This window comes from Notechis scutatus, chromosome 2 (assembly GCF_049901735.1).
Source record: "Notechis scutatus isolate UNSWTSFEM ecotype Mainland chromosome 2, rNotScu1.2, whole genome shotgun sequence".
In the NCBI taxonomy this organism is placed as follows: domain Eukaryota; kingdom Metazoa; phylum Chordata; class Lepidosauria; order Squamata; family Elapidae; genus Notechis; species Notechis scutatus.
In genome coordinates this window covers 236,034,893-236,055,181 of record NC_142010.1, presented here as the reverse complement: position 1 = coordinate 236,055,181, position 20,289 = coordinate 236,034,893, and the positions used below count along the sequence as shown (strand labels likewise).

The 20,289-nt window shown below is 38.4% G+C and overlaps 1 protein-coding gene across 1 annotated transcript in view; it reads left to right on the top strand.

Moving 5' to 3' along the window:
• ARSB (arylsulfatase B) overlaps window positions 1-20,289 on the top strand; it is a 72,551-nt gene that overhangs the window by 12,528 nt on the left and 39,734 nt on the right. Inside the window, exons 5-6 of the mRNA XM_026670592.2 lie at window positions 16,377-16,620; window positions 19,085-19,155. Of these exons, the coding sequence (XP_026526377.1) occupies window positions 16,377-16,620; window positions 19,085-19,155 (315 nt within the window). The remainder of the gene's footprint in view (window positions 1-16,376; window positions 16,621-19,084; window positions 19,156-20,289) is intronic.

The window sequence follows — 20,289 nt, the reverse complement described above, 5'->3', positions numbered from 1 at the left end:
TCTTCCAATATTTGAGGGGCTGCCATAGAGAGAAAGGGGTCAAGCTATTTTCTAAAGCATTCAAGGCCAGACAAGGAATAATGGATGGAAGCTGAACAAGGAGAGATTCAAACCTGGAAATAAGGAGAAACTTTCTGACAGAACATTCAACCAATGGAACAGCTTGCCCTTGGAAGTTGTGGGAGCACCATCACTTGAGACCTTCAAGAAGAGATTGGACTGCCATTTGTCAGAAATGATGTAGGGTTTCCTGCTTGGGCAGGGGTTGGACTAGATGACCTATAAGGTCCCTTCCAACTCTGATTAATTACATTTTTCCCCCTCTTTACTGCATTTATTCTTAGGATGCTTGAAATATAATGCACAATACATACAGATATAAGATATGCTATCACATAATTTCCATAATCTATAGCAAGCCAATGTAAGAAATTGGAGTGATGGCTGCAAGTTTTAAGAACTGTTGTTACGAATGAATTTATTTCTATCTAAAACAGTGTTTTCAAACTTGGTAACTTTAAGATGTGTAGATTTCAAGTCCCAGAATTCCCCAATCATCCCAATTCTCTAATAAAATGGAGTATGAGAATTCGTTCTAATTTACCAGTGAAAATTGACATTTTAAAAAACAGTTGCTCTGCCTCTCCTACCCAGAGCTGGTCCTCCTTAATGTAACATTTGTGTGCCTATCTCCAGATTAGTTATATTACTACAAGTTACAAGTACAGTTGTTTACTATGTGCTTTGTATGTTGTCCCCATGTTTCCATTCTTGTGATCAGATTCCTTGTTGCAATATATAAGCCTTGCTTTTTCATCCACAAATAATTTAGATATTTGGAAACTAAGCAAGGAGAGAACCAACCTTGAACTAAGGAGAAATTTCCTAATAGAACAATTCATCAGTGGAATGACTTGCCTGCAGAAGTTATGGGTACTCCAACACTGGAGGTTTTTAAGAAACGATTAGACAACCATTTGTCTGAATGGTATATATTTCTTGCTTGAGCAGAGGGTTGGACTAGAAGACCTCCAAGGTCCCTTCCAACTCCGTTATTCTATGGGAGTTCCACTTTGATTACTCTGTGGTCCACTTATTTCACAGGTTCCTGTCCTGCTCCCCTCTCAAAATGGTTTATCTTTGTATTGATTGTAATTGAAATTATAAATAACAGGTGAGGTCAGATTGACCAGCACTATTGTACACTGAGAGAAATATGTTCATATGTATCTTGAGTGTAATTAGTAATACCGGAGTTCCCCTAAATTACAGGGAAATGATGACAATAATGAGAGTGAACTTTATCACCTTGGTAGCTCATGTGGAAACTTATAGTCACTTCATTAGTGAGGCAAAGTGTGAATTAGATTTTGCTGGACGCACAGTTTCTTTTTGTCCCAGTGTGATATTAGAGACCAGAAAACATTACTGATTTTGAAATAAAGTTCAAAGAGAGAAAGAATATCAAGGAAGGAATTTTTGATAGCTTCTCAGCATTCTTCATTTCAGCAATAGAGAACATTCCAATCCTATTGATGTACTCTAATCTTTGAGCCTCTTTTGAAAATGTTTAATCCAGTGGTGGGATTCAATTTTTTTTTCTACCGGTTCTGTGGATGAGGTTGGTGGGCGTGGCAGGGGAAGGATACTGTAAAATCTCCAGTCAGAGGTGGTATTTGCCAGTTCTCTGAATTACTCAAAATTTCCACTACCGGTTCTCCAGATCTGGTCAGAACCTGCTGAATACCACCTCTGGTTTAGTCCGACTTGTTTGGAGATGAATCTGAAAATCTGTTAGGACAAGCCTGCCCTATTCATTCTGGAAGAGAAGGCTTACTGTGGATCCCATTGGTCAAAGAACTCTGACTATTGGGATCCAAAAGAAGAACCTTCTCTGCCACAGTGCCCACCCTTTGGAACATCCTACCCATTAGGGTAAGATCTGCTCCCTCCTATCCTTTAGCAAGAGCCTGAAGACCTGGACCTGCTGGTTGGCCTTGGGACCAAATGCAAGAGTTCCATGCTGGAGGTGGCTGCTACATTGGCAGACTCCACTTCCCTTCCTTGCTCTCTGCTCTCCACTCATCCATCTTTTTGTTATCATATTGATGTATTCTAATTGGTTTCTTTTTCAGTGTTTATTCTATTGTTCTATTATTTTACTTTTGTTTGTTTGTTTAGTCTTTTCATTTGTTCCTTTTTATTGTAAGCTGCTAGAGTAGGCAAGGTAGGCAGCAAATACATTTAGCAAATCAATAAAATAAAAATAGAGGCATTTCAGTGTAGATTAATTTTTCAAAGATGTGTCTTTTGTTATGTGTCCATGTACTCAGGACTGGATTCAATATAATTGAAATGATGTGTGCAATCATTGAAGCATGCATTAACAGCATATTAAGATTTTTCAGAAAATTGCAGTATATACTCCGTAGATATATTGCAAGTAGGCTTTAAAATAAGTTAAAGTTTTCAAATACAAAATGTATGGGTGATTTTGGAGTTCAGACTGGGAGAAGAATTCTTAAAAATATAGAAGTTGTGGGTGCATTTTTCAGAAGTTTAGTAGGATGAGTGGGAAGGAACTAATCTTGCTCAGGGAAGAATATACTTATCACAGAAATTATTCATTGTGGACAGCACTGAAACACACAATACACAAAGACCAAAAGGGAGAGCGGAGAGAGCTGCTTAATCCTTGAAGTACAGAAGTTAAAGAATCCAGGTCAGTGGGAATGCCTGAGGTTAGAAATTAAGTGGCTCAGTCAAACTCTGAATTAAAGCTTTCATAGAGGCTGCACAATTAATAAATATAGTGCATACTACTAATCCTCCCCTTTTATAAGTTTTGGAAGGATTCGCTCTCACAGTTTAAAAATTTATAATGAAATTGAAATCAGGCTTCCATTGCTGTTTTTGGCAGTCAATTCTAAATGCTCCAAGCTGATGCGAACAGAAGAACAACTTGAATTGGTGGCAGGTTTGCCCCTTGCTTAAATTCATTCCACAGCCTCATGCCTTTTAAATAAGTACATGTTTGAGACATTTAATATTGGTACCACCCTGTATAATTCTTGACATATTAGTGTCTCTTTATTGCTTCTAAGATATACTTCTATGATAAATAGCCAGATTCCAGGCTCAACAGCTGGTCTCAATTCCCTTTGTGCTTCTTGCTATTGATTTCTTAACTTATTTATCTCTTTATTAAAGGACTAACTTTATGCTAATATGAAATTGCTTTTTAAAAAATAGATCACTGATTTTCTTAAAGCAGTGCGGTATAGTACTGTCAATTCCCCAAGATTTTTCCCTTACTTTGATCTCAGGAGAGGCACCTGAAATGCCCTCCAAATGTTTTAAGCTCCAATTACTTTCAAACCAGCCATTGCAGCCAGTGGTAGGAAACTCTGAGAGATGTATACAAAATGAGTTGGATCCTATGTTACCACCTCAAATTATGAGACTCAATATTTGATTATCCATATGGATATTTTATTTTATTGATTTTCTGGTTGAGTCTGGAACAGATTCTTATCCAAAATGATCCCTGGAATACATAGAGGAAACAGACTAAGGAAGATGTGTACATAGGTTCACACTAACCAATAATGCATTTCTTTTGATTTTGGCTTAACAGATCAATTTTTTTATCAATCCATCTATTTCTTTATATAAACTATAGATTGCGGGTTAGTATGCTGTATTGTTAAACTGTGCTGTGTTGTTAAAACAAAGCATGGCTGAACACAGTGTGAAAATGTATATAACAACATTTTTTTTATAAGATGCAAAAAAATTGTAGGTTGCATTAAACAACTAAGCACCCAGAGTCACTTTGGATCGTGAGATGGATGGTATATGGAAATCTGAAAATTGTGCTGGCTTTAGACGACTGCTTAGTAATAATGTCTCCAGTTCCTTAACTTGACAGTTTAAATTCAACATCAGAAAGAATTATTTTGCATTAACAGATGGCAGTTGAGATTCTTTCATCAACATGCATGGAAATGTTTTGGCAATGAGATACAGTATATGAATGGCAAAATACTCATTGGAAGAAGCTCTCGGAAGTTTGGAAGCATGATTTACTATTTCAGCTCCCCTGAATATAGCAGTAGATGTAGGCTAACTGAAACGGAATTCAATTTAACTTATTATTTATGATGATCTTGAGTTTGGAGAAACCATCTGACAAATTGGTGGACTTGACTGTACATAAGCCTAAAAAAGGTTGGGAGGCTGGATAAATTTTATTTCAAGGGGATATGAACTTAATAACCATCTTCTGTCAGTCACTGTCACTTGCATTTCCCCCTTACAGTGTATTTCCCCTTTTCAGCAAAACAACAGCAGCACAAAGTAGTAAGTGCATATTGAAAAGTGCACTTTTAGAAAGAATTTGGTCTTCTCCCCTGAATGCCTAATAAAGTTCAAAAGTATGTGTGAGGAGAGAGATTTCTCTAAGCTTCTCTTTTTTTAGTTCAGAAGAATGATCTGGAAAAGGAGAGAGCGTAAATCATATATTTCCCCAAAATGGGAAATCACTTCTCTCAAGAGAAAAGGATGAGTTCCTTGTCTATACATATTATTGCAAATATGCTTACTAATGTATTTTAATGTAAATTTTCCAGAGTTAAATAAGGAACACTCTATAGTTCTGAATGCCCTATGAGGCAGTTTTGCTAATAAATATTAAATCATAGAGTCGTAGGGCTGGAAGGGATCTTGAGATCTTCCAGCCCAACCCCCTGCCAAGGCAGTTATACCATCCTGGAAAAATTAATATACAATCTTTTCTTGAAAGCCTTCAGCGATGAAGCATCCACAACTCCAAAAAGCAAGCCATTCCATTATTTAATTTCTCTTGCGGTCATACGGCATATTCTGTAAGAATAGCTTATTTACATTGTTTATTTTTCTGGGATTTAATTCTTCAAAATTATAATTGTTGTCCCCATATAATAAACAAGTTCACAGTTTTTAGATATTGTAAATGCTGTGGAAAAAGACAGTGAGATGTTCAGGCTTGCTACAAACCTGCAAAGATTTTAAACTTGCAAATTATTTTTTTATTTAATTATGATCTTGTCTTTTTCGTGACATGTAAAAAGCCATTACTGTCATTACTGCTCAGACTTGGATGGTGTCACTATTTGATTGACCAGGCCTCAAGGTTTATGTCGGATTTCACCATTGTGCTTTTCTGCTTTTGATGCCACAGATTGCTTATGATGTATAAGCCAAATATTCATTGCCTCTTTCATATATAATAGCAAACCCCTTTGGTGTATGCTAATGAAGACAATGCTGTTTATGCTTCTAAATTAGAGTAGCATTGACAGATACATTTTACTCAATTTGACATGGGGTTAGAATATATTTTTCCAGCTTTGTACCTAACATATTGGATTTTTACTTGCATTGGCAACAGAGCCAAAGCCTTGCAACATGAACCTATTTTGAAACATGACCCAAAAAATGTTGGTAGGTAAATGGTGGTAGGAGGCACCACAATATACCCATCCCAAAAGGTAAGATAAGGAAGTTATTAATACTTTTGTAAGAACCCAAGACATCAATGGCCAGATAAGATAAACCTAACAGTATTATCCCAATTTGTCAGAAAGCTAAATTATTGTGGAGATACATGGAAATTTTCCACTGTCAAAGTCACATTAGAAATATGCTTTGAATAGGCCACATATTTGAGATTATAATTGCTAGACTATAATTATTATCTCAAATAAATTTACTAAGAAGTATGAAATACCCAGCAATTATTTGAATCGAGATGGCATAAGCTCTTCTTCAGACATATATTCTAAATGTGTGGTAGGAGTACATGAATAATATCTGAGAAAATATATAGGTTTTGCTCTGTTTTGTTCTTATTCACCTATCCCACACAACTCTAAACTTTAGAAGATTTAAAAAGCTAGAAAGATTATTCCCAATAATCTTTCACAGTACTTTACTAATTCACTTAAGAAATGTACAACATTAAATCCAATCTAACTTTGATTTGAAATTCAGAAAGATAATATCCTTCAGTTTATGCATATATTATCCTCTCAAAGCCCTAAGCTCTTAAATAGCTAACAACAGTTAATATATTCTAACAGAGTTGGATAAAGATGAAGCATGATCTTCAAAGCAACTTAAATATAAACAGCTCGGTATTTATTTTTCCATGGTGAGCCAGACAGTGTAGATGTTTATCTACCTGTCTGCCTGTGTACCTATCTATTGTGGTATGCTGTTACAAATATCAGCAGATCAGGTTGCAAAATCTATTTGTTTTAGAGACAAATGCATAAACATAACCAATTGTTTTCTTCATTATTGACTTCATTACTATATCACTTTCCTATCACAACATTGGCGTCTTACAGTGACTTACCATCTAAGATACAAATTGCACAGCTTTGTATAATGTTTAGATAGTTTGTGGAAAGAATTCTGGAAAAAGTGAGATACCACATAGCATTTGGCCTTAACCAAAAAAGATTGGTGTCTTAATCTTTCAAAACATTTCCCATATTAACGTGAAAGCTCACTTTGGAACAATGTTTTTCAATTTTGACAACTTTAAGATGTGAACTTCCACCTCCCAGAATTCCCCAGCTAGCATTGTTCAGTAGTTTTTAAGGAGTATCACAATTGTTTAAGATCAAGGTTTATGTTAGTAGAAATTTCCTTCATGGAAAACCAATTCAAACAAAATGTTTCACTATGAATAAAATGTTCATTTCTCCAGATGCTTTCCAGGTATGTGAATTTCCTACAATTCTTAGCAATAGCTGTGCACACTGGAAAATTATACAGTATTCTTTTTTCTTTATTCACAGCAAGTAGTTCTTGCTTGCTAATGGCTCATCCCTGTATAATTTTGAGTATAAAATCTGAATGTCAGGCAGGAAAAAATACACTATAACTCATGGTTTGCAAATGGTCATTTAGGTGATTACTGAAGCTCTGAAGCCTTGCATATTCGAGTAATTTCAACATTTAGCAATGACATTTCAACCAGAATCATCTTTATGTACTGTGACAACGAGTCAGTTTCAGATAACATGTTTTGGATAAATAAGGAGAAAATCCAAGGGTTTGGATAAGATGATAAAATGTAAACAAGAGGTTTTGGAGAGCACTATAAATGTCCTTTTTTCCCCAGAATATTCTAGGCCTTTTTGTTGGTCTGGGTACTGCTGTTTCGTTTAAGATTTTGAATAAATAGCAAAAAAATATTATGGCTAAGTTCAGGGGTGGGATTCTACTGGTTCGGACTAGTTCTTTAGAACCGGTTGTTATGATTCTGCTCAGTTCAGAGAACTGGCAAATAATGCCCCTAGCTGGCCCTTCCCCTCTCCCCCCTCCCCCCCAGTCAGTCCTTATCGCGCATGTGCAATATCACGCGTGTGCCCAACATCGCTGACTGGGTTCTTCCCTGCCCAGTCACTCCTTAAGGTATTTTTTTTCCTCCCAACCATCAGCTGTTCCTATGATCAGCTGTGCCAGGATTCCCCTCGCTGTCTTACTGCTTTGCCCAGGAGGCTTCCCTTAGGCCCAGGAAGGCAAAAAATGGAGAGGGGGCGCAGCTCCCCCTCCCCCATGCTCCATTTTTTGCCTTCCTGGACCCCGGGGAAGCCTTCTGGGAGCAAGAACGCCCCCCCTGGAAGCTTCCTTGAGGGCCAGAAGGCCCCAAAATGTCCAGGCTCCATTTTTTTTTCTTCCTGTGCCCCAGGGAAGCTTTCTGGGAGCAAAAACGCCCCCCCCAGGAGGCTGCCCTGAGTCCCAGAAGGCCCCAAAACGGAGGGTGCGGGTGCTGCCAAAAAAAAAAAACAAGTCACGCCCACCCCAGTCACATGGCCATGTCCACCTAGCCATGCCCACAGAACCAGTTGTTCAAAAATTTGAATCCCATCCCTGGCTAAGTTACAAATTAGTGTAACTTTAGGAAAAAAATGTATTTTCTTTCTTGTACTTAATTGTAAGTTAAAGTGCTTGAAGCATTATTTATTTCAATGGAATATAATTCATGTAGCGTGCCCCTATTGAAATAATTACATGGGGTACCAATTTAAAATCCTCTTATGAAGACCACGTATAATTTATTTTCAAGGATCACACTCCTGCAGGAATACTGCGTTAGGAATTGCATGCATGCCAGCAGTAGATGGAATTGATCTAAGCAAGCCAGTCTCTTTTGTTGTTTATATCACTTTCCATTCTTTTTCTGCATATGCATTTTCTTTTTTACTCTTCCTCATATTGTAGGTTGTCATCACAGGGACAATTCATTCTTTTCAGAGATCTGAGTGCCCCAAACATCCCTGATTTAAGATAAGATATCCAGGTTTTCATTTTTTTTTTCTTTTTTAAAAAAACCCTGGATATCTCCTCTCCTAACTGCACTGAATTATTTCTGTCTCTTGATTTTTGTCCAACTAGGCCTATAGCCCAGAAAATGAAGGGAAATGCAAAATACAGCCATTCGTTGACTTACAGCCATTTGGTTAGTGACCATTTGAAGTTACAGCAGTACTGAAAAAAGTGACATATAACTGTTTTTCACACTTATGACCATTGCAGCAAACCCATATTCTCATGATCAAAATTCAGGCGCTTGACAACTGTCATTGTCCCAGGGTCATGTGATCACCATTTGTAACCTTCCCAGCTGGTTTCTGACAATCAAAGTCAATTGGGGAAGCCAGGTTCACTTAACAACCACATGATTCACTTACCAATTGCAGTGATTTGCTTAACAACTATGGCAAAAGTCATAACTCACTTAACAACTGTCTTGCTTAGCAGCAGAAATTTTGGGCTCCATTGTAGTCTTAAGTCAAGGACTAATTGTATAGACATTGTTGCAACATTGTAATTATTTTTCTGTCATAAGTGAACAACAGTGGTCCATCTTTCAGTGAATATTTTGCATGGATTGTGTCCCCATAAAAAATGGCCATGAAGCTGTGTAAAAAGTACTTTCTCTCTAATGTGCATTTAGATCATTGATGAAGGGTTTTTAATTTATTCATTCTAAATTTAAAAATAGTTTTAGTATTTACTGAATAGTTTACTCAGGGATCTGTCCTGATCCTATTATGTCTGAACCAATTTCTTCCCATTCTGCTGTTGCTTTATTTTTCATAACCCCTCTGTCTTAAACCTTCTTTTATCTCCTTTTCCTTTATTTTCCTCTGTACCTTCCTATATTATGTCTGGGACTTTAATAATGATGTGGGAAACAGATGTCTGAACTCACTAGGATGGAAATAGCCTCATTATTAGCAGTTACTTCCAGGTTTAAATGCATCAGGTGCTTGGAGACACAATTTTGGCTATATTGCCTGGGAATTCTGCATGATGTACGCACAGTACATCTGGAGACCATCAGATTAAGGAAAGTTCTTGTCTGGCTCTTGGTTTCTTTGTCAAGAAAGAGTCAGCTGAAAATCCACTTAAGAGGGTACTTAAAATATTTACATTATGAAGATAGATGGAAGGAAGAGAATATTATTTCCATGGTACCAATACATTTTTGTATGATGCTAAGTTACTCTGAAAGTCTTCCGAGTATTGTCCCTCCTGCCTTTATGCTATATTCTGCAATAGCAGCTAGGAAAAAAAAAAAGTTAGGAAAAAGAGATCTAGAAACGAAAGTCTCTGCTTCTTTGTTGTAAACTTCTGAACTAAATGGGGAATTCTTGAAAATCAGAAAAAGCCGAAGTACACGATATAGTAAGCATCATTTTTAAAAAGTTACCTTTACTTGGAAAAAAATAGGCATGTAAGACCTTAGCCCAGATGAAAATAAATATCTGGCAATATTGGAAGATTCGTCTTGAGAAACTAAAGGGTCAGTGATCTGTTCTGCTAAATCTGTTTCAGATAACTTGTGACTATTAAGTGGAATTTGTATCAGAGGTGATTAAGGTGATATTCAGCTAAGCCAAACTATAGAAATTTTGATTATGTTTGCTCCTTATTTCAAGGTAAATACATATCAATTCTTTGGAACCAGTCCTAAGATATTATTTTTTGGGGAAGTTAGTTCTTTATGAAATCAGAGATGTTATAACATAGTTTGCCATTGAATCTATACTTTATATCAGTCTATTATATATATGTGTGTAGAATTTGCTGTTACTTTATTTCTGAATATATGGAAATGACTATCCATTTCTTAAAAGTAGTGCAGATGTGCATGAAAAAGATGTACTTAGGCTAGTTTTTAAAAGACAGAAACCAGTATGACCAATTTAGTTCTTTTTGTTTTCCTTCCGTTCACTTGTGTCCAATTCTTAGAGTCTGCCTGGACAAGTCCCTGCAGTTTTCTTGGTAAAGTATTTTTTTAAAGTGGTTTGCCATTGCCCTTTCGTTGGGCTGAGAAAATGTGACTGGCCCAAGAACACTCACCTGGCTTTGTGCCTGAGGCAGGACAAGAACTCATGGTTTCCTATTTTCTAGTCTGGAGCCTTAACCACTGCACCAAACTGGCTCTTCATTTAGCTTTTTAGGGGAAAAAAATAGATGGACAAATTACCATTTGATTGAGAAGTCATTTTTTTAATATTTAAAAGTCCAAAGTGCTGATCAGCATTAGATATTATTTGAAGTCATACGTATAATAAGTATTCTTAATATTTACCGTATTTGCCGGCGTATAAGACGACTTTTTTGCCCTGAAAAAGATGCCTCCAATTGGGGGGGTCGTCTTATATGCCGGGTCGTCTTATACTCCGGCAAATAGTAATTGGGAAGCACTGCGGCTGCCCGCGGCTGAGGCACTTTGCGCACCGTGGAAACGAATCCCGTGAAGCCGAAAGGAGCAGCCAGCCTTCTCCCAGCTCCCAAGGAAACGAGGCTCGCACCGCCCGAGCTCCGCTGAGGTATCCGGCTGGGGCTGTCAGGAGTTGTTACCGCTGGCGCGGCTCCGCGCGTCTCCAGTCCCGCGTTGCCTCGGGAAGGGAAAGGCAAAACCAGGAGCCGCTGCTGCCATTGCAAAGCGCCGCCGCGGCTCTTCCTTTTTGTCTTTCCCTTCCCGAGGCAACGCGGGACTGGAGCCGGATACCTCAGCGGAGCCCGGGCGGTGCGAGCCTCGTTTCCTTGGGAGCTGGGAGAAGGCTGGCTGCTCCTTTCGGCTTCACGGGATTCGTTTCCACGGTAGACAAAAGTGCCTCAAAAAAAAAAAAAGTGCAAAAGTGGAAGGCGTGCGGAAGAGGGGGCGAGTATATAACAAACTATATTTTGAGTGGAAATGTTGGGGGGTCGTCTTATACGCCGGGTCGTCTTATACGCCGGCATATACGGTAGGTGTGATTTATTTCTTTTAGAATAATTCTTAGGTCTATTTTAAAACATTTAGATGCAAAGTTTTTTTTTTAAAAAAAATGGTCTGGTGTCCATTACTGGTGTCTTTAGTGGTTAAAAGTACATGTCACTCTGGGGAGAGGACTGATTTGCAAAACAGATGTACATACTGTATGTCTGACTGCCTGAACTCAGTTGCAACTCACAGTAAATAAAGCCAGTGTATTGGCTTTGGGCCTGTGTTTTACAGATACGCTACTTTAATTGCAGCTGCTCTTTATTTGTGAATGGGGGAGGGGAAGGGGAAAAAGAAGCCACGTGCAGTCAGAATATCCCTGACACTGAATTATGTCCATGACACTCAGGCCGCTAATGCTGAAATGTTTAATCCTTTGTTGGTGTTCCTGAGCTGGCTTGGGAGGTTAGATCCTGGCCAGTTTTCATTGGCTGCAGGAAATGTTGTTGGAATGGCTGACAGCTGTCTGCCAGCCTGTCTGCAGAGCCTTCCTGTCCAAACTGCTGTTCAGCTTCACAGAGCCATTGTTTGCCCCCTGCGCGTCCTCCCCCCTTTCACTCCCCATTCTCCCCCCTGTAAAGCCTTTCCAGCCGTATCCTGATCCTGCTCGAATTAGCTCCAGATTGCTTTGTTTATTTTGTGTCAGGCGACAATGTGCAGCCCCAGCCTGCCACCTCAAGTAGATTGGGGAGAAGGGCGGTAGCCAAGCCCTGAGTACAACCATAGAGATGGTCCTTTCTCCATCGCTCTTCTCCCCTCCGTCACTCCCCCACCTTGTCAAGCCTTATCAGATCAAAGTATATTTGGATGGAAGGAATAGAGAGTGGGGTTCAGCTTATATTTGTCTATTTATTTATTTTAAAGGAACTGCTGTCCTGTAGTGCTGACTTGCTCGGAATCAGGCTCATTCCCTGAAGGTTTGGCTGCAATTGGAAGTGAGCCCTCTGCTGCACATCTTAATGCAAAATCGTAGCTCTTCTCTGAGGAAATCAATCTGGTGGCTATGAATGGACTTTTTTTTTAACCTGTGTTATGCATATGATGCACGTAAAATGAGGCAGGGTTTCAGATATGCAGTTGTGTCCAACAGTTTGCCTTTTTAGTCCACCTATCACCCAGATGTGCCTGCTTTCTCATGTGTAAAATGAAAGCAGCAATACTGACATTGATCCACAAATAGGAAAGGCATAGTTGTCAGAACTGTTACAGCAAAAGAAGTTCTGAATTTTCCTCAGCCTTGACAAAAATTGTATCTGTCCAGCTGGCTTTTTAATTGTGACTAGTTTTTCCACCCGCCAGGTTGCTATGAGTGTAAGATAGCGAGGTTTCTTTGTTTGTTTGAAGTTCCTACCTAACATCGGCAAAAGTATATCAGAGTGGCCTCATTTCCTCCTTGGCCCTTTTGAAGATGTTATAAATATACATCTCAATTAGTTCCTTAAGTTAAAAAAATCAGATGAGTAACTCCTGTTCTAAAAGAACATAATGTTTCGAAAGGCTTTGGGGAATGCCCAAACAGTGTATTCAAGATAAACTTCCTTCGTGTCTATACACATAAATATACACACACACCAGACACAATATTGCAGCATTTGAGTATTCATTCAGTAGATATGGCAACAAATACAAGACTTTGGCTCTGTTCCTAAATAAACATGTGATAGTAAATTCCATTGAAATCAGTCGATTTTCCTTCCAAAAATTTGGTTGGCATGTACTTCTGTGGTCAGAAGAGCTGTATATGTAGAGCAGCTATATAAATTAATCAAATAAATAAATTTGCCTCATTCATGCACTATGCAGAAGAACATGGCATGAGAAAATCAAGTTTCCCACAGAAGCTTTTTTTTCTGTTACACAAAGCTAATCACATATACTGAATATGAAAGTTGCTGTTTTTTTCACAAGTCATTTGTATCAGCTGATGTATTTAAGATTAAGACATGAGTACAATTTTTGTCTCATGTTAAACGTCAGCTTTTCCACTGTAGGATAATATTTAGGAATATTTTAGAGACTTTCTGCTTGAAAGATTTACAAGACGTTTCTCAATAATTTCATAAAGTACAATACACTTGCAATAGCAGTCATCCTAAATGTGAAAGTTGGCTCTCCAAGTCAGTGTGATTATTATTTATCCAGTGTTCCTCAGTACATTGTGTGCACATAATTTGTACTGAATTATACTCAGCTGACAGAGCTAATGCATCAGCAGTTCTTATTCCTGCAATAGCCAAAGAAAGAATGATTTTCATTATTTCTGTTACTGCATATTAAAATAAAAGATTCCTTGGAAACAGAAACTCTGAAATTGCCAAATGGACCCAAATCTATAGGTATTTTCACCCCATAGTTTAACTATCAAACATTCAACATGGCACTGTAAATAGAGTAAGCCTTGGGGGAAAGATCAACAAATGCATACTTACAGGTTTGAATTGCTGTTACATTGAACTGGTCCATAATCTGGTTTATAGTATGATTTGAAAATCCTACCGTTATGGCTTGCAGACCAGGGTGATTGCTTAATATATTTTGTAAACCCAGTCTAATGTGGTTTATTCACCAAATTAAGCAAATTGTGGCTTAGTGCTATACACAAAATCAAGCAAAAGGCAGTGATAGCCAGTTGGTTACAGTTTTCAAGGTGACTGACTTGGACCAGATTATTAGATATTTATCCTTCATCATAATACTTGTATATATTGATAAGTAAATATGATGTTTGATTTGTGCATGCATCTCCAATTGATGAGTTCAGAATAATAGGAGGTTGGTTTGCAAGGTAATCTTTAGACTTAAGACAGTAGCTTACGTAAATATTTGTGTAAATATTCGGGTGTCTATTTTGATAAAATGGCAAAAGTAAAATGATTCCTGACATCAGCAGAGAATGTGGGCATATGACCATGGGTGGGATTCTACTGGTTCGGTCTGGTTCTATAGAACCGGTAGCTCTGAAGAGCATCTGACACTGAACCGGTTTGCTGCAATGATCTTCTGGTCTTTTGTTTGGTCCACCCACCTGTCCAGGCTCTAGGCTCATGATGGTGAACCTATGGCACGTGTGCCAGAGGTGGCATGGAGAGCCCTTTCAGTAGACATGCACACCATCGCCAGCTGCTCTTCTGGTTTTGTGATGCGCTGGCTCACTGGTCTTCGCGGGCATCGGAGTACTGGAAAAGGGCCCAAAGAATGTCCCAAAATCAGGGTGTTTTCCGGAACGTTTTCTGGACTGTTTTCAGGCTGTTTGGGGGCCATTTTCAGGCCATTTGTCACACCAAAAACAGCCTGAAAATGCCCTGAAAAACACCCCAAAATGCGCAAAAAACAGGCTGTTTTCAGGCCATTTTCGAAGCCAAAAAATATCTACCAAAATGCTCCCCAAACAGGGTTGCTCACACTTCGGTTTTCTAGTACTCCAGCACGCGCACATGCATCCACGTTCCAGTTTGGGACACTTGGTGCTGAAAAGGTTCGCCATCACTGCTCTAGGCTGTCCTTTAGTGCATGCTTTTTCCTCCTCAGCTGCTTTGCGCGGCACAGTTGAGTGCCGCTTGTCAGCTGGAGAAGGTGAATGCTTGCCGGAGCCGGTAATTTGTAAGTAGTGCACAAAGTGCGCGCTCCCCAAACCAGTTGTTATGCCGGTAGGATCCCACTCCTACATATGACATGAGTACTACTAAAGCTAATATTTTAGACTTTTCTCCCGTTTAATTTACTAAAAACCTTTTTGTGAAAGCCTGAATTGACCAAAGCTTTGCAAGCTCATCTGTTGGCAACCACAACATATGGAGAGTATTGGGACTTGGAAAATAAGAAGAATAAATGGTAAAAGCATTAGTTAATGTATAAAACGAAGGAAACAATGGATGCATTGTGCATTTCTAAAGCTAAGTGAAAAGGGAACAATATAAAACTTAATGGAGCTGGCTTGGATATGTTGACTGAATATTATGAATTTATTATTTCAATCTATATTTCTGCATATTTCAATTTTGTGGCTCTTGGTAGCTAACAATTAAAAAAAACATCCTTAAAATATAGCAATAAAACATTACACGTGTAATTAACAGCAGAGGTTAAAAAACAACTAACACATCAACATAAATACTGCCCAGGTTCTGCCACACATCCAGTTCTATGGGCTTGATGACACAATAATGCCTTTTAAGGCCTTATAACAGGCTAACAGGAATGGGGCCAATCTAACTTCCAGAACAGAACAACTAATTTTAAGTGGTTTTGAGTCTAGACTGAAATACACACAATTTTGTGTTTAATTTTTGTTTTAAATTTAAAGAAGGTAAACATGGAATAGAAATGAAACATAAAGATGATGGGCATGGTGGAGAGGGATCCTTCAACACATTGGTACCCGTAGTTGTATACAAGGGACACAGCTCTTCTCCAGTCAGGCGATTAATCCTTTCAGTTTACATTATATTGTTTATACAGAGCTAGAGCACCTATCCAAGGTTTTAGTCATGTTCCCTATTTTATAATCCCAAGAGTTATTCTGTTATTCTATTATTCTGAGTTAGAACTGTTTATTTGGATAACTGCTTATGAAATTGAAGGCAGGAATTTTTGCTTTTTTCTTACACTGGAGATTCTGAGGACTGATCCTTTCTTTACTATTCTGTGTAATCTGTTTGATTCATACTCTGTAAACCATTATTTAACTATGGTTTATTGATTATATTGTTATAAAATTAAGCTATAAACTGTGATGTACAAACCATAGCTTCTGGGTTCAGACTATCAGACAAAGCCAAAAGTAATACCCATTTGTAATAGACCAATATCTGGCCCAATGTGTTGAACTGTAGGCCTTCCTTATTAAAATGCAGCCTTCTATTTTCCTATTGAAAATGTCGGTCTAATATTGTAATAACATTTATACTGAATCATAGAATGAAATGGAGCAAGTTGGCTGTCAAGTCCAACTTTCTGTTTCACACATAAAATATAACATAAAAGTACAGTATATGAGAAAATGTTTTAAGGCTCAGTCACATAAGTTGTTAAATTATTTCAGATAATGGAGGTCAAACTCTGGGAGGTGGAAACAACTGGCCCTTAAGAGGAAGAAAGTGGACATTATGGGAAGGAGGAGTGAGAGGAATTGGATTTGTTGCCAGTCCTTTATTGAACCGGAAAGGAGTCGAAAGCCATGACTTGATCCATATTTCTGATTGGCTGCCAACTTTGGTGAAGCTTGCTGGAGGACATACCAATGGCACGAAGCCTTTAGATGGCTTTGATGTCTGGAAAACACTCAGGTAATATGCTTGAAGCAGAATTTGATGAAGCCCAAGAAGCAAAGTATACTTCTAAAATATATGTTATTATAATATGAAAGGTGTTTTTTTTAGGTAAACTTATTAAAAAGTCTATTCAACTCTGAAAATGTTACTATGTTGTTAAAGCAAAAAAGAGATGTTGAACAAAATTGGATGGGACATGATGGAAAACTGTTCACCAGGACTTTTAAACAGCAAATATGGGGAAAATAAAGTATCTTTAAAATGGCATGATGATAATGAAGATGAGGAGGAGGATGAAAAAGTATTCACTTCCACATTTACAGCACTTTACAGGACAAACAGATTTCCCCTGAGAGCTTATAGTTTTAAAAATGTAACCTGATTATTTCTGTCATAGTAGAAAAGTAACTGATTTTCAGAATTGTGAAGTAAATGGAGACATGATAATTGCTTAATAAGCTATCAGCAGCACAAAATTAATTGCAGTTCTAACATTGTTTCAACAAAAACTTGTTGAAATACAATGGCTGAGTTTTAATAGTTAGTTTTTAAACATATTATACATGTATTTTGGATATGGGATTATTGGGAGACACCCCTCCATGGGAAAAGAAATCTGTTCCCTTACAGTTTTGCATTAAGGCCAAGTACATGAAATTGACCACACGCTTCCTGCTTGATTCTGTCATGCATCAGTTACTTACAACAGTTTTCTATTAGAACTATTTAAACTATTTTGCTTGCCCCAGGGTAAAGTTTTTGTTATTCTCTTTAGCCAGACAACCATCCCTGGGGATGTTTTAGGTACGCTGTATCTGAAACAAGGATGATATTTTATGAATGATTGGGCATTCTCTGGCAGCTGATGTCCCTGAACTTTTCTAAGTGCAGTAGACCAACAAAGATTCTGATCTGACAAGGCTGTCTAAATAAAATTACACCATAGCAACCAATGTTGTATAAACTGAGTACTGTAAAACTAAATCTCACATATGCTGAGCCACAGTCTTGTGATGCACTATTTCCAGCAGTGTTTGGAAAAGGGACTGAGAAGGATAATACATTAGGTATCTGCTGGAACATCTTTTGTATGATTAGCCCTTGGTGGATTGAGATTCAGAAAGAGAAGTTTAGTCAGTAAGGCAAAATATGGATAAGACATTTTTTCAGTAAGTGGCACAGGAACTTTGGAACTTTCCCCCAGAAAAAGGTCTTCTAAGATTCTCCCTTGAACTATTTAGAAAATAGCTTTTAAATATGAAGCTAGGTGCCCACCCCTGAGCTAGGTTATGTTTATTGGTTTGTTTTATGGTGTGTTTTAATTTCATCTTGTAACTCTCCAAAATGTATTGCATTAATAGTTTCCAATTTTAGATTATCATGCTGTGCGAAGCTAGCCATTGTGGTTTATAAATCATGAATAGGGTTTAACACAAAATGCTAATGTAACAATAGCAGTAGCACATAGACTTATATACCGCTCCATGTTTCTAGGACATAGTGAACATAATGAATGTGCTATACTAGTAGCATATGTAGTAGTATATGTGCTGTACTACTTCTGTTCTATTCTAATGGATAGCTTGGTTGCCCATGTGTCATATCGCCTTGCCTAGAGTCTGAACCACAGGCCCAAGTCACCAATGATGTTCTTAGAAAGTGACCTGGATTGCTGAAGGGCAATATTGCAGCTGGAAGTGCAATGAAAAGAAACAGTGGATTGGCCTAGTCTGCCGTAATGGTTAATCTGTGGGATTAGCATTGAAGAAAGCCAAAATATATATTTTCGACAAGTCATTTTATCTCAGCCTATGTTACTCTACAGGGCTGTTCTGAGAAAGAATAAAAGGAGAGAATGCAATGCTTACCACCTTGAGCTCCTTGAAGAAAGTCTACTTATCAATTAATCAAACAATCAGGTTTCTATGACTTTTCTTATTTCTAGATAGCAATAGCTTATATACCGCTCCATAGTGCTTTATAGCACTCTCTAAGCAGTTTACAGAGCCAGCATATTGCCCCCAACAATCTGGGTCCTCATTTTATTGATCTGGAAGGATGGAAGGGTGAGTCAATCTTGAGCCGTTCAGGATCAAACTGCTGGCAGTCAGCAGAATTAGCCTGCAATATTGCATTCTAACCACTGTGTTACCATGGCTCTGGTGGTGCAGTGGTTATGTTATGTTATGTTATTGAACAAACTATGTTTAAATCTCTCACTATGACTTAATTTGAGATATGAAGCGGAATTGCTTTTTTAATTTCTCGAATTGGCTTACCGTATTACAAGAGATTGATGCAAATCTCTTTGATTTTCATTTCATATAAGAAAAACCAGACATACTCCCTAAAACAAAGAAATAAATTGGTTGACAAGAATTTCTTTATTTGTTCAAAAGGAAACATTGAAGTGGGAGGAATGGGATTCTATTGAACTGTGAGAGGAGATTGAATCCTTTTATAATAAATTTTGTTTCAGCGAAGGAAAACCATCACCCAGGAAGGAGCTGCTTCATAACATAGATCCAATTTTCGTGGATCCATCTCCATGTAAGTCTGACATTAATTGCTGGAACTTTTTACAAATCTGTGCACATGTACTAAAACGAGTCCTGTTGAGTTTAGTGGGACATGTCTCCAGCTATGAGTGTTATTTGAATCCTCCTGAAGACAAGTGAGGATTTCCTCTGACTGTGAGAACAATTAATCAGTGGAATGGCTTGCCTTCAGAAATTATGGGTTCTCTACCACTGGAGTTTTTAAAGAAGAGATTGGACAGCTGTTTGTCTGCAGTGATGGCGAAGTGGCACGCAGAGCCATCTCTCTGGGCACACCAGCCATCGCCCGTTGCTCTTCTGGGTTCCGGTGTGTGCATGCACGGCGGCCAGCTGGTCTTTGCATGCGCAGGAGCACCGGAAACCAGAAGAGCAGCTCCCTGGAGGGCATGTGTGTGCCAGCCAACTGGTCTTTGTGCACGCATGTGCGTTAGAAACTGGAAAACCATGTGGCTGGCACGCACACATATGCTGGAAGCTAAGCTTCCAGTTTCTGGCACTCCGCATGCACGTTGGGGAGCTGCTCTTCCGGTTTCCGGTGCATGTGCGCACGCTCCCTGTTAGGGTTTTGGGATTAACCCCTAGCAGAGTATTGCAGCAGTAGTCAAGCCAGGCAGCCAAAGGAGAGCGGAAGGGCCCCAGAGTATACACACACTGAACACAAACACTGTTTGTAGTTTAAATAGTTTTTAATCCAGTTAGAGTTTAAGCATTGTCATTCAGTCCATTAAGTCATTCACAGTATTTCCATCCAGTAAGACTCACTAGTATAGTCCAAGTTAAGAGTCCTTGCAATATCTTTATCAGCCGATAAAGATATCTTCTCCTCCTCCGGTTTCACTCTCCAGAGAAACAAACGCTGGATATTCAGTAGAATTACGCAGTAAATAAGCAAACAGTAGCAAACAATAACTGTTCAGTCACAGGCACTCACAGTCAGTAATCACAGTTAGTCGCAGCAACACACAGTAAGTCGCAGCAGCACACAGTTACAGCTACAGACAGTAAGCTTTCCTGCTTCTAATGCTTCCTTATATTGTAACTTCTAACCGCACCCTTAATCGGCTAATTGCCTGCTGCATTGTGCTTAAAGTGATAAGCACTTAAACCATGATATCTAAGTTTTATA